The sequence below is a fragment of the Patagioenas fasciata genome, chromosome 11, assembly GCF_037038585.1.
Source record: "Patagioenas fasciata isolate bPatFas1 chromosome 11, bPatFas1.hap1, whole genome shotgun sequence".
NCBI classification, from domain to species: domain Eukaryota; kingdom Metazoa; phylum Chordata; class Aves; order Columbiformes; family Columbidae; genus Patagioenas; species Patagioenas fasciata.
Window position 1 is genome coordinate 9,236,795 of NC_092530.1, and position 14,744 is coordinate 9,251,538.

General features: G+C 41.9%; 1 protein-coding gene across 4 annotated transcripts in view; it reads right to left on the reverse strand.

Annotated features, from left to right (window-relative positions):
- Window positions 1-14,744, reverse strand: part of LOC136106072 (ligand of Numb protein X 2-like) — a 31,077-nt gene that overhangs the window by 16,087 nt on the left and 246 nt on the right. Inside the window, exons 1-2 of one of the 4 annotated variants that reach the window (XM_065846107.2) lie at window positions 14,585-14,607; window positions 1,864-2,326 (exon numbers count right to left, since the gene is read on the reverse strand). In XM_065846107.2, the coding sequence (XP_065702179.1) occupies window positions 1,864-2,252 (389 nt within the window). In that variant the 5' untranslated portion in view covers window positions 2,253-2,326; window positions 14,585-14,607. The other 3 variants (XM_071813408.1, XM_071813407.1, XM_065846106.2) reach the window with 3 other exon arrangements.

Sequence of the window (14,744 nt, forward strand, 5' to 3'; positions counted from 1 at the left end):
AAAAAAAAAGGTGTCAGGTGAGGAGGGTGATGAATGCAAAAGCATCACTTTCAGAGACATGAGTAGTATTGGGTGTTTACCAGAGTCACTTTTCAAATTAAACTCCCCTATTTACATTCTGGATCAACAAGTCTCATCCTGGTATTACTTCTACTGGTTTATTTCTAGTCATTTATTCTCCAAGCAGTAAGATGACCCTGAAACTTAAAGACAGAAGCTGATTGACTGACTTGTGCACAGGTCCCTCTTAAGATGTCAAGGAACAAATTCATTTTGCAAAGGGCAGAAAAATCCCCCAAGAAAACAAGTTGCAAGGTGCTTATTTCCGTAAGTCTCTTGCTATCAGACAGCCTCACTTAAAACTAAAAAACAGGAACACTCAAATCTCAGTGTAAGTTTCTATCTTTTTGTTTGTTTTTTCATTTTTCAGCCTAACTACGTTTATAGCCCAGGTGAAATAGCCCTGATTTTTAGAACACACTCCCCTCCAAGGATGATACAAAGAACTATGAAATGTATGAGAGCATGATAAGAGTTTCCAGACAGGTCTCAAACATTTCAGGGTGCTTCCCCCTTCTGTGTTTAACTCCCCTGCCAAAGAGATTACCAAGTGACAGCAGTTTACTGGTACCAGCGCAGATTTTCAGAGCAGAGGAAGGCTCAGCCCTGGTATGGGCCATGGCCCCAGCAACACAACAGCTGCACATCTGGGCAGCCTTGTCCCTGGCGTCTGAGCCTTCAGCCCTGCCTGCTAACAAGAAAGCAGCACCAAGAGTTAGCTCAAGAAAAAAGGAGATCATAAGCTTGCATAGATCAAGGGAAAAGCACACACAAGCATCTTCCATCACTTCCTCTGACTCTAACAGCTCTCAGCTCGTGGGTATCAAAGACGAGCAAGAACCGCAAGGACACATCCTTGGCTGGAACCGCAAAGGTATCCTGAGCACAACTGTTCCCTGCACATTGCCTGACCTATTTTTACAGTATACCATTGCCACAAAAAGCTACAACACAGCTGTGGGGAAACAAGCCTGTTGCATTTCTCCTTGCCCACTGACAAAATACAGTGCCAGTGAAGGTTTGCTTCCACCTGCAGCAGGGCTTGCACTTCGCTCCCTCTCCTGCAATCATTAACTAGGTAGGAACAAGCGTTCTTCAAGCGCCATGGCGAGAGCTCTTTGTCACTTCTTTGAAAGCTACAATCTTCTACCTGCCACCAGCTCAACCAGCACTGGAAGCACCAAAACACATCTCTGCTGACAAGAGCAAGGAAAAAAGTCTCCCTGTGCTCAAGGGGGAAAAAAAAAATAAAGAAAAAAGTATTTTGCACTTGCTTCTCTTTCTCAGCAAAAGAATGAGGGAAGGTAATGGAATTGTAAATAGATGAGTCAGTAACGGCATAACGTGCAGCTTGAAGGAATTTACATGCTTCCAATCAAAGATTTATCTTAACTGGACCAATTAAACTGGCAACACTGCACGATCCCTTGCTTCCAGAGTGTTGACTTTGTACCTGTCTTTCTTCTATGTTCAAGTGAAACAAGAATAAGCATGTTTGCAATAATTTTCAGAGTCAGGTGCCCCAGATCAGGAGACACAAATTTATACCCATTTGATAGGCTGTGTGTCTGTGGACAACTTGCACGGCAGTGGGGAGGCACCTCACCCTGCACCTCTGCAGCACGAGCTGCCCTTCCTAGCACACACATAATTACGCTGTCTTCACCCACCCACCTTTCTGGCCTCACCCTTTCTCATCTCTGGTGTCCCACCTTGCCCCAGTTTAAGTTCTGAGAATGGATCTTTCTGGTCAGAAGCACAAGAGACAGATGGAGCAATAATACAATGGGAATGGGAATGCACCTGTTCTGCAGATGAGCTTCTAGCTCACACCGCTGCATTATCTGCTGGCACTCTGCCTTGAAGGGACACAAGACAATCAGCTTATCCAAGAGGTTTCGTACTAGAAGGCTGGACTTGTGGCACTGCTGGAAAGAGAGCTTCTTCCGATCCATGGGACAGAAGTTGTACTCCTGCATGAAGTTTTCAAGGCACTTGAAACAGTACGTGTGTCCGCAGGGGGTGTCCATAGGCTGGAGCAGAGGCTGAAGGCAGATGTGGCAGATGAGCTCATCGTCCACTTCATCCTGGAAGTTGTAGAGGTGATTGTCCAGCAAGAGGTGGAACTGCCCGCACTCGCAGCAGAGCTCACTGGCTTGGGACGCATGTTCTTCTGCCAGGGGATCAGCCATGAGAGCCAGGAGTGGGCACGCTCGGCCCAGCAGCCGGGAAACGTGTCACGGAGCAGCTGTCACACAGAGGACCCCTAAGGAAAGGGAGAGAAAGAGATTTCCAGCCAACTGGCCGCTCTAGATCTAGCCCATTAAAAATTAAATGGTGTTCCTGCCTTCGGTTCCCCCCTGGTATCTTCACCCTCACCTTAAGGTTCTTCCAGAGTGACCCTGTGAATGATCAACCCAGGAATCAGAGAACACAAGGACCTCATTCAGCAAAACGTTTAAGCATATGGATAAATTGAAGCTTATATTAACATTACTTTACGCCCACCAGTGGCACAGACTAGATAAAACCTGGCCAAACACAGGAACCAGAAATCTGAGACAAAAGCTGTGGGTTCTTGAGGAAAACCAACCCAGGGAGGGAAGGGAAGGATAACAATGTAGTGATTTTTAAACTGACAACGTTCCTCTCTGGCTTTCCAGATTATACCAAATATTTCCAAGCTATGTTATGGTGAAACATCAGTTTGGGGACTTGTAGCTGCTTGGATTTTTGTTTTGTGTTTTGGGGAGGGATGAGGAAAAAGAAGAGGAAGAAATTTCAAAAGAAACTTAAATCTAAACCACATTTCCTTCCTTTTAAGCCCACTCCCTTCAAAAAAGTTCGTTTTAACAAACAATGCATTGTTCCCCACTCATCCATGCCGAAGTTCACCCATGGAAACAAATTTCCTATGAAAAGACTAGAGCTTCCTAAATGGAAAAAATGTAAATAATTGTGCACATCACAGTTTGTTGTAACGTTACAGAAAAGCTTCAGCTTTTTGCAGTCAGGGAGAATAAAATAAGGGGCAAACTGAGCTCTTTGTAGCTGCCACTCTACTGATTTTATTAATAACAGGGTTGTCTCCAGGCACATCCATCTTGAATCTTGCCTATTGTAATTAAATATTAAATTCAGTTTGCTTGCAGATTACAGGCACAGAGACTGATGGAGGAAGGATTTTTTTTAACCTCGCAGTTATTTTAATGAAGGAAATGTGGTACTAAGTGAAGATAACACTGTATTACACAGTGGAGGGTTTTATTGCGGTGGTGAGGTTTTTTGGGGAGATTTGGTGCATTTTTTTAAGTCTATGTAAAAAATCCCAGAGTCTTTTAAAAGCAAGAAACCAAAATAATCACAGAACTGTGATGAAATGGAAAAATTCTGAAAGGCAGCATGGAAAATATCTGAAAACAATTGCTTTATCTGGAAGAGGCAAAAGCCTCAGCAAGAGCGAACGCAGGTCTGCACCAGTGCCCGCAGGACACGGCTGGCACGCAGCAGCTTGGGAGGAGGGCAGGCAGGAACAATAAGATAGCGAGAACGGCAAGAAAAAATTAGTCATGGGTTTCTAATAAAAATCACACATCACTTCAATTAATTGTCAAGCATAAGTCAGCTATTTAATTAAAGGCATAACATATCACCAAGAGAATCAAGCTGTTTTACAGGCTGATTTTTACCTAGCCATAGAAAGTTGTTCACTTCAAAAGATGAAAACGTTACTGTCACGGTTCCAGGCGGGCACCGGGCAGGAGTTGTTTGCTTCTCCTCCTGTTTCTGCGCCAGAAAGCATCTTCCCCCTGAGGAAAGCGCTTGGGCTGGATGTACAAACCTGGCTCTTCTGTTCGCATTTGCTCCTTAACTCTTGCATGACCGACTCGGTGCTCCCCAAAAGAGAACGCACAGTTCACACACAGCACCCAAGCGAATCAAAGCAGCTGTATCCATGTGGTACCCTCTTAGAAATACCCCTGTTCTTTGGTACGTACCCCATCCGAAACAGGCATTCCTGCTGTTTGCGTTATAAAGAGTCTTTATTTGATCTTGAATGATTTTACAAGTGAAAAGGAAACATTTTGATATCAGACAATCACTGAACGTCACCTACCAATTCTAATCAATCAGCTCAGCACCAGCAGTTAAAGAAACACCAAGCTTCCAAGGCAAACATCTACCCATCAGAAATACCTGTGCTTCGGGTTGTAGTACTTGCATAAAACTTTGGCAGGTGATTAAACAAATCTACTTTCTCAGCAAAAACAAACCCCACGGTAATTTTGCTGATAAACTACTTTTATATGGGGTTTTTTTTGAGATTATTTACCAAATTAATTCTCTGCTCTCTGTGTTTAAAGGTTATACAAGATGAACCCTATTTATGAGTAACTTCAAAACCCGTGGAAGATAAAAGTATCACCAAGATCTTGCTGCTTTTTTCTTCCCTGTAACTCTAAGCTGTTCCACCCTCTCACTTCTAGGTCCTCGAAAACAAGGGGTGAAGATTTAATTCAAAAGTGCCAAGGTAAATTCTACTTTTACACCACTGTCCTTTCAATAAGGAGTAGGCAGACACCAGGGAACCTAATCCTGACACCTCGGTGATGAGAAGCAGCCCACACCCTTTGGCAAGGCAGGAGCGGGAGGACAGCAGGCTCCAACACGCCTGCCGCGTGTTCCGCGGTGCCGTCAGAACGCACATGTTCTGTAAGAGGAAAATTGCTAACATCTTATTCAGCAAAGATGACTATACCAGCACGACAAGACAGACTTAAAGTGTCTAGAAGAGGCATCGTTTCAACATAACAGGCACGGTTCCCCTCAGCTTAAACAGATGAGTTTCAAGAGTCTGTCTGGAGTCCCCAGGATTCCAGCTTGCAGGGGGGAAGTTGGATATATATAAATCTTTTGCAGTTTCCAGCAAATTTCGGTTACTTGTTCTAACCTCTGAAGGTCAAACCAACCCCAACAACTCCCCGTGTTCTTGTGCTGCAGTTTTGTTGGACCATTCCACCTCTCCAGCTTCCTTCCAAAGTGCCACGTTCCCCTGAGCCTCGCACATAGTGTGAAGGAATCGTAAAATCATGTGCACAATGCACATAGTATGAGGGAACCATAAAATAAGGATCTACCTTGGTCCCGAGTTACTACTTATCGGCTACATGAAAATGTTAAAGCCCAAAATATACACACGTTGCTGCTCTAAGGGACTTTGCTCGTCTAAAATATAATGCAAGGAATGCCTCTGGTGTCTGAATTATTTAGAAAGTAATACATCTATTCCTATGCGTGACAAAGGACTAAAAGAAATAAACCAGCAGAAATCTCTTTATATTTCCCTGTTTCTTACACAGTGCGGTGCTAAAGAAAATATTTCTTTGGGATCACCTTTATCTTGACTGTATTTTTTTAATCACTGTTGGATCGCTTTTTTTAAGTATGATTTCTTGTACTGTAACACTGACTCAAATAATAGACTTTTTTTTTAAAGGAAGACTTATCAGGTTGTCTAATCTATTTTCCTGCCAAAGCAAGACTATTCCTGACAATATTAGCACATTGCCTATTCTTGTTTTAACTCTGCTGGGGCACAGAGCCTCAGATCTACATCCCTCTGCACATCTACAACACTGGTAATAGCTCTAGTAGGGAGGACGCCAAGAACCACCCGACGGCGAACCACCCAGCGCCATTCCTCATGGACAAACTCCATTCAATTCTCCAAAGCACCCTGGGCTTGTAAACACCACTGATGAGATACTTCTACAGCTTTGCTAGACAATTATGCTTTTTAAAAATGATTCTTTTTATTAAATCTTTCCAACATGGTGCCTCCACTTGAGCTACAGGCACTGAAAAGGAACTGTGTCTGTGGCACCTGGCTGCCAATCTGAAGCCTCAGCATTTCAAGTGCACCTTGTGCTCTTTCTTTTTAGGGCATTTCACTCTGACATTGTTAGTGGAGAGTACAAATCAGGGCGCAATTCAGTCCAGCCCTGTCTGCTCCTACAATTCCAGCCTTTGATACCAGTCACTTGCAGTCAAGAACATATTTACCTTAATGACATCTCTGCGAGGTATAAGCGTTGTTGCTAATCCCATTTGAAGACTGAGAAATTACATCACCAGGGGATAAAATACAAACCCACAGAGGCATCAACTCCTAGGCATTTAACACTTCAGTATATCCCTGAATATGATCTCAAGTGACCTACCTCAGATCACATAGGAAACTCCTGGGAAAAACAAACAAGAACAACCAAAAGAAACCAAACCAACAAACCTAAAACCCCACAACAACAAAAGAAAATCAAGATCGTATTAACTAACTGATCAATCGCATTAACTAACTGATTAATCACATTAACTAACTGATTTAGAAGACAAGTATGGTAAGTGAACCAGAGCATATTCACTATTGCAAAATAAAAAACCATGCAGCCAGACTGCAATAAGGACACAAACCAGAAGTATTAAATTCTTCCTAATGGATTAGGATGGCTAGAGGAATGTCTGATGCTGCGTTAGTTAAAAAATAACAACAACAATCTGTCAAATAACTAGTTCTTGATATTAAAAAAGCCTCCTCATACCAAGGAGAATATTTTGGAAATACAACGGGTTTATGTTTTTATGCACCTGTAGGTTAGCACTTATATGCTGATATAGACTGTGTTACTGAAAACCCCAATATACAAGTCGGCTTTGAAATTGCAGGGCGCGTGCCCCACGTATACTGCTATGTAATAGTTCACTACATTCATTATGCCAGTTATTATATTTATAGCTGCATTTCCCTGGGAGACTGGAAATGCAACATTCCAACTAAAGGCTAAACAATTAATTAATTTTTTGGGGATGGACAAAACAAAAACCAGGACATTCTGGATTAAGATGACTGAGGGCACAAACCAGTGGGGCACCAACCCCAAAACCATCTCCTTACATAAAAGCAAGTTCAAGATGGGCTGTAACATGAAAATCCAGTGCCCTAGCAATAGAAGAAAAAGGGGCAAAACTTTTGCTAAACTTTCCTCCAACAGTTTTCAGTCAGTTAAGAATTTTTGTGTTTCACAGAATGGCAATTTTGTTTATTTCTAGAGATGGGGAGGAGTACATTGTGGCAGTGTTCTGTAACAGGGCTTTTTGGCAAACGTCATTGCTATTTTGACTGAGGATTTCACACAGGTGAAATAGGGCAGGTTTTATACAAATCACACTGATGTCCTGAGCAAACAGTCCCAGTGTGGCTGCTGCAGCGTTTCACAGCCCCAAGAAAACTGTCCTGAGTTTACAGGAGCAGCACAGAGAACAGCGGTGAAATATCATGGGATTTTTAACGTCTACAAAAGACCACAATACCAAACCCAGGAATAGTTTCAGGTGGTGATACGATATCCTGTTATCTTTATTATTTGCTGGTATCGCTGAAGATCAGGCCACTGAATAGAGAAGTGGGAAGTCAAAGCTTCTGGAAATGGTAAATTTATACAGCTAAATAAGAAGCAACCCTTTCACCGACTGACCTTGCCTTCAAACCAAAGGGTTCCTGATAAGCCGCCTCCACAACCCACTGCTCTGCGCATTTATGAACACTTCAGTTAAGAAACTCTAAACCAAAGCAGCTTCGCTGTGCTCAGTATGAAGGAAGAGCAAAAATTTTAAAAGTTTTGATTGCCCCCATCATTTATGCCCATTATTTAACCACAAATTTGAAAATAAATTGTATTCTAACTCTCTGGTGTTTCTGTGCTTGTTGGACAATTTTCTATCTTGTCTGCTTGGGCTTCTGAGCAAGTAATCATTTTCTCAACTAGAAAACAAAAAAAATCAATTGTATTTCCATTAATTATGATCAGAATCATTATCCTGTTATACTAGAAAAGGCTTATTATTCCAGGAAACCCTGCTTGAGAGATGTGCCAAAAGGTGTGGTTGACTAGGGCAAGACTATCCCAAGCAGTTTTCTCCTCAGCAACTTTTGCAACATCAGCTCTCCAGCGTGGTATATGGATTTCCATTGTAACATACTGCCCTTCGAGAGAGATTTGAAAACAAAAAAACCAAAACCAAACCTTGTTTTATTAGTCTATTTGAAGTTCGACATAAGATCGTTCCGTTTTGTATTACTTAGTTTTAAACTCTTACTAGCAATCAACAGCTTAAATTGCAGATAAACACCTAACTTCAGGAGGAAGAGAAGCTGACATGAAAAATTAAGAAGCTGGCACTTATAATTCATTTCTCTCGCTACCTTTGCTTCTCAGCTCAGTTAATGATACCACAGAACAGTAATTGTCTCGCCAGGGACCCAGCAGTGGGATTATTCAAAAGTAATTTCAACAATTAATCCCAATTCTTTCTACAGAGCAGGAAATTCTGCTGTTATTGTTCAATTCATGTTATCTAGGTAAGAAGAACCAATACATTTCCTCTTTCCTCTCTTCTTCTTAAGGAATTAAGTAGTGGTGCAAAATGTTTTCTACCTACACTTTTCTTCCAAGGGGATTAAACAGTGACTATTTTAACATACTGCTCTGAAAAAATCAATAAATTAAATGGCCTCAAACAGAAGACAAGTGCTGCAGAAAAAGCTGGTTTATTTATATTTCTTCCTGCTTTCTCACCATTGCTAGATGTTTCTGCCATATCCACCACCCTTTCCACTGTCTTCCATTCAACTTGTTGCCCGCAGGCATTCTTCTGTTACACCCCTCACTGAAATCAGTTTGCTTCTTTGCAGACTTTGACCCAAAGACTCCTATGGAAGTTCCACCACTGGCAGCATGCGTGGGTTTTCTTCTTGTGTCTAATTATCTCTCTCTGTGAAATTAAATACCCCTACCTCCACCCTCACATCACCTTCAGTTTGAATTTGGCAGCTATCTACATTATTTATCCCTAAAAGTCAGTTTGATGTTTGTGGGAGAAGCTTTCTATACCCAAAGAACCCAATGCTATCATGTAAGCATAAAGGACCCAATCTGTAATTAATAACCAACATTTCTTCTGCAATTAAAGCAAAAAAGCCCAAAACCAAACCAAAGAGGGATTAGGAGATTTGATGTTAAGATTTAAGTTTATCTAAATATCTGGTAGCACACTTTCCAAAGAGCTGGGTTAGCTTTTGAGGACAGGAGGTAGAGATCATGTGTCTATTGGCTATATATGAATACCAGATGCTCTTACCACATGTGTGTCAACCTGTAAAGTCTATAGAAAGAAAATAGCACCATGTCTTACAGCATCTAAAATAAGTATGTGATGTGCAGGGGTTTGTCTCAGGTATAAGGCTCCATAACTAGCCAGCCCTTATAGCTATTACTCTGGTGAAACAAAACATCTGCATCAGTGTCCATTTGTGATCTAGGTGTTGGATTTGTTATGTAGGTCAGAAAAAAGCAGATGCTTTCATATCACAGAGTTTCTGAAGCATAGATGGGAAGAAGCAGACTGCATTATAATAATATATATATAATATATTATAACAACTGTCTGTTTTTAAATGTCACTGTTCAAATATCCTTACCATGGCAGTCATTATCAAATATATTTAAAAGTAACATGAAGAGGCAGGGAGAGGGGAGAGACTGTTGCTTTTGGTAGGCATACGGTATTTCTGTAGCTCTAAGCCTTGCCTATCTGTGAGAAAGTCCTACAAAGCTTTAATCTCTATCACACTCAAATGTTACTTTAATCTAAAATTAATTTCAGTTTACAGAAACTAATCTTGGCTGTCCTCAACCTTAAGCATGAAATCACTTGTTTTCTATATTAGTTAAAATAAAAACCAACCAACCAACCAACACTTTTGCAAATACTGTTTTCTACATAACTTTACTGTAAGCGATCCAGCAGCATGAAAGCAGTTTCGCACCTGGTGATGAAATATTTCCCCTCAACAGACAGGTAGTTACAGTTGTTAATATCAGAAACATCAGACCAGGGCTTTACTGCAGGACAAACCAGCACAGAACTTTTCACTACCCACACGAAGTCCAATTCTGGTCCCAGTTACAGCAGTGCTATTTGTTTGTGGTTTTTTTACGGTTCTCTGTTTTAAGTTAAAGTGTTTAGCACAATCTATGACAGCATCCCTTTATATCAGCAGATGCTTGGAATCTAAATTCTGCAAAATAAAACAAAATAACCAGTAACAAGCATGCAGCACGTCTGAGAGCACTATTCTAGAGGGACCAGCAACTTTCCCCAGTCCTGGCTCTTTTTTCCCCCTTGGTGGCCCCAGCCTGCACTTGATGCTGTCAGCAACAGGAGGACATATCACCCTGCTCAATAAATGATACCCCAGACTTCTTTTCATGGAGTAAAGGCATTTTATCAAAACCAGTGCAAAGTACTTGCTAGCCCAGGCTTGTTCCCACTAACTAAAAAAGCTGAATTAAAAGATAATTAAGTCCGTAATTCCCCTTTACATTTCATCTTATTGTTAGATCATGGTAAAGGGAAAAGAAATAAAGCAAGTTATCTTCATTTAAACAAAAGAAAACCACCAGCTAACTCCCTAGCCCACGTCTTCTCAAGCTGCAGCCCCTCGGGGTGGCGCGCAGCGAAATTTGAATTTAGTTTAAACTCCCGCCAGTGCGTGTGGGCAGGCAGAGCTGTGGCTGCTGCAACCAGTACCTGGATGCCCTTCACCACAGATGACAGCCAAGGAGTGGAAAAAGCAAGGAGAAAAGCACTATAGGAAACAGTAAAAATAAAAAATTTTAAAAAAATCTATATATAAAAAATAATAAAATAATCAGGATTAAGACTTACATTCCCCTATAGATTTACAGAACAGCATTATGGCTAATTTTTAAAAGGCTTTAGACACGTTCTGCTGCTTAGGACATCTGTATTACAGGTTCATGAGCTCAAGTGCAGTTGCACTTGTAATTTCAGATGCCTTTTCATCATACAGTTTCTCCTAGTGTATCTTCTTGACCTTAGACTTACACAGGGGGAAACAAAACTGCAAGAGGCTTTTTTTTTTTTTCAAATCTTAACGTGATTTAAAGCTGTGTCTGAGCCAATATCAGAAACAGGTCTTTAAGAACCATCATTATCTTACATTATTGGGCACACATTTGCAGTACACGTAAATTGAGAATTATATTTTCCCTTGTTCTAAAAATAATTTTAAAATAGGTGTGGCTGTCTCACCAAAGCTGCAACAACAGACCAAAGTCCTTCCACTATCCACAAATCAGTGCAGCAACAACATTCTTCCTTAGCCACCCGTGAACGACCTTGAGTAGTGTAGACAACAATCTCCTTTCTCTGCTCCTTTTCAGCCTGTTGAGATTACCAAACAGCCCCAGGTGTTAATCTCATAGGGAACTATTTTTTTTTAAATCATATGTACAAAAAGGCCCAGAAGACCCATTATGTTTATTTTTATGTATCCTACTTGAAATAATCATACAGCAATTTTTGTCCACTACCAATTGAGACCATGTAAAAGAGGATATCCTCAGATCTAAGGTTCCCAGGGCAGGGACTGCTTTATTTATTTATTTTCTATTTCAAGACCGTACTTACTAGGTGAGAAGAATTTATCTGTTATTTATGAGCCTAGAGGTGGTAGGTTAATAAGTCTGAGAACTTTACAAATAGGGCTGATCATGATTTACTGGAGTTTCAACAAGTGCAACACAACTGATGTCACAGGGGAGCCCCTTAAACCCTCAGAGGAGCAGGTCAAGTTTTATCTCGACCCCTTTTTAACTGTCAGAAAAATCAGCTTTTAAAGAGAGAGTCTGCTGCAGCTGTTTACAAAAGTCACATGAGTTAAAGCCCAGGCAAAGAGCAGACAAAGCTGGACAACGCAGTTTTTCAGATACATAATCCCTTGCAGCACATCACTTCCAGAATATTCAAGATAAGGAATAGTACAATCTTCAAACAAAATGTGCAGAGACCCTCTAAGTTCATGGCACTACTATATACACATAAAATCAGCCTTTGCCTGTGTGCTGCTGATTGTCTCTCCAAATCCCTCCAGCTTTATTCCATTTCCCTCCTTCCAGCTCTGAGTGCTTTTTCCTGGACCAGCGGAGTAATTCCTGCTATGCGTGTTCATCTAAATCCTCTCTTACACTTCAGATGGTTCGTGAGATGCTGGCTCACAGGCAACCTCTTGTCCAAAGTATCAAAAATATTGCCAGATATTTTCATGTTTTCAAACTCAATTCATGTCAAGAAATTTCTAAGCCAAGAGCAACATCTTATGTGTTATAAATCAGGGAACATAAACTGAGCGAGGACTGTCAAATACAATTCCTAACAAATGTATGAACAGCCCCACTCAAGTAAGCTGAGAAGGAGAAACCAAACAAGAGGGTTTTGTATTAAACCAGCAAAACATACTCAAGCCTGTGAGTAAGACAACAGCTGCAACTACTCTAGCAAGATATACACGATCAGAATGAAATGATGCAGCTTGATTTTCAAAGTTAAATCAATATAGCAGTCTCAGCAGGATTTTTTTTTTTAATGCAGAAACAAAAAATATACAGCAATGCACAAGGAAGAGTAAGAAAATACACAGGAGTTGCTTTGCGGACTACATATATTGTACTCTGGCAATTTTAAAGTTTATTCTTATTATACTATTAAGTCTAAGACTTCACAATCTCATAAGCATGTGTTAATTCATCTGTTAGCCATACTTAGGGATGTACAGCACTACCACGGTTTACGAAACCATTCATTACAATTTCTAATTGAAGTTACAGGAATCGCCATTCCGGTAGCACTAATGTTATCCAAAATAATCTGCAGCCTGTTTCATCAGGTATCTTTGAACTCCGTGGGGTGTTTTTTTGAGGTCATTTAGCTGCCAGGTCCCTTCTGGAGCTGTTCCTTCCACTTTTTACAGCTCTTATACCCCAGGCCATGTGGTTTGGTTTTTAACTCTTGCTCACTTCCCTCACTTCATTTGGTTAGAAACTTTAAAAAGAAACTTGTCTTTCAACAGTTGAGGTTCCTTTTTGCTGTATGTCACAGGTCCTTCTCTCCATTGCATTGGGGTTTGATGCTAGTGCATCTCTGTTATTTAAATGAGTTACATACGCATCAAGCTTGCATACTAGAGCAGACACATAAATCAGGTGTGGGTTTACAGCATAGCTGAGTTTCCCAACAGCTAGAGAACCCCAAGAAAAGCTTGGCCTCCTGTTTATCATTTCACTGCTTCATCCTCAGCCATCTGACCCCTTTGTTTTTCCCTGCACAAGCACTGATGCTGTTCTGACTTCATGAGCTGGTTCAGAGAGCAAATAAATCCCTTTGGGGGAAGGAATAAATATTACCACTGCCTCAGGCCCTTTTCAGCAGCAGACATGCTACATCTGCTTAGTTACATTGTAGAAGAGTTTGAGTGTGTAACTTAAGAGAAAGAAGTTTAATTTTGAAGGAGACGTGCACAATCTGCTTTCTCTGTGCTGGGCAGCTGCCAAAAGAGCTCTGGCTTTCAGAAATCAAGGACAAACATCAGCGCCATCCCTCAAAGGCAGAGCACACAAGTGGCGTTGCTGCAGGAGGATAACTACAGTTCTTTAAAGTACAGCACGCCACCCAAACCTTGGGCTGCTCTGGAGTCTCCAGAGGCTGAAGGATTAGACTGGACAACTCTGGGGCCATGTGACGGTGACAGAAACTTCCCCAGGCTGCTTATTATCTCCACAGGCTTGTATGCTGTGACCCTGCCCTGACGTACCCTTTGCGCAGCGCTAACACTTATTATCTGCACTTCAGCTGAAATGATGTTTCCCGTGGAGCATTTATACAGTTCTGGTCCTTTTGCCTCATCTAAAATACTGGAGCAGACAGTGAAAATATGACCTGGTTTGGTGAGCAACAGGGCAACACTCATTTTGCATTCCTTACTTTACCACACTAAAGTAGGACCAAAAAACAATTGTTCAAGGAATTGAAAGTGCCATTTCAAGCATGGCTTAGAGCAAACCAAGCCTGCACTGCCACGGAAAGGGGCAATCCTGCTCTCCCTGCCACCTCCTGTGCTGGCACCAGCTGTCTGTGGCCTCTTCTCTCGGTTTTCAATCAGATAAGGAGGGCAATGTCACAAGTAGAGATGTCAAGCGCGCACAACCCAGCGGCGCAGCAGAGTGGGACGGTCCCTTCAGCAGCACACAGCCTCACCCGCTCTAAACCCCTCATGGAACACTTCTAAAAGAAAATAAAAGCATTCCAGTTATATAGCATCCCTTACACTTTTTTCAAGCCTCTTACAAGCCTTTCCAGAACATTACCTCATATTTAACATCACCTGTATTTCTTACCTTTAAGGCATTTCCAAAACATCCACATCGCTCTCCTTCGCCTGTTATCTCAACTCCTGTTTATAGGTTTTTCCTGCATTAATTACCAGTACAGCGCCAGAAACTTGCCAACTTAGTACCTCTCCATCCCCCAGCGAAGGAATTTGGCGCCGCCGCCTCCCTGCGCCCGGCTATGGGGTGTCCATGGGGGACACAGCCCCGCTCGCACTTACCGCCCTGTGTAACGATCATTATCAAAGCCCGACATTTGCTCCCCCGCTGCGCCCGGTCATGGCTGAGCACCCCCCGCCTGACAAAACCGCCCGCCGGGGCAGGAGCTGCCGCCCTCGGCCGCTCCACAGCGGCTCCGCGACCCCCCCGCGGCCTCCGGCC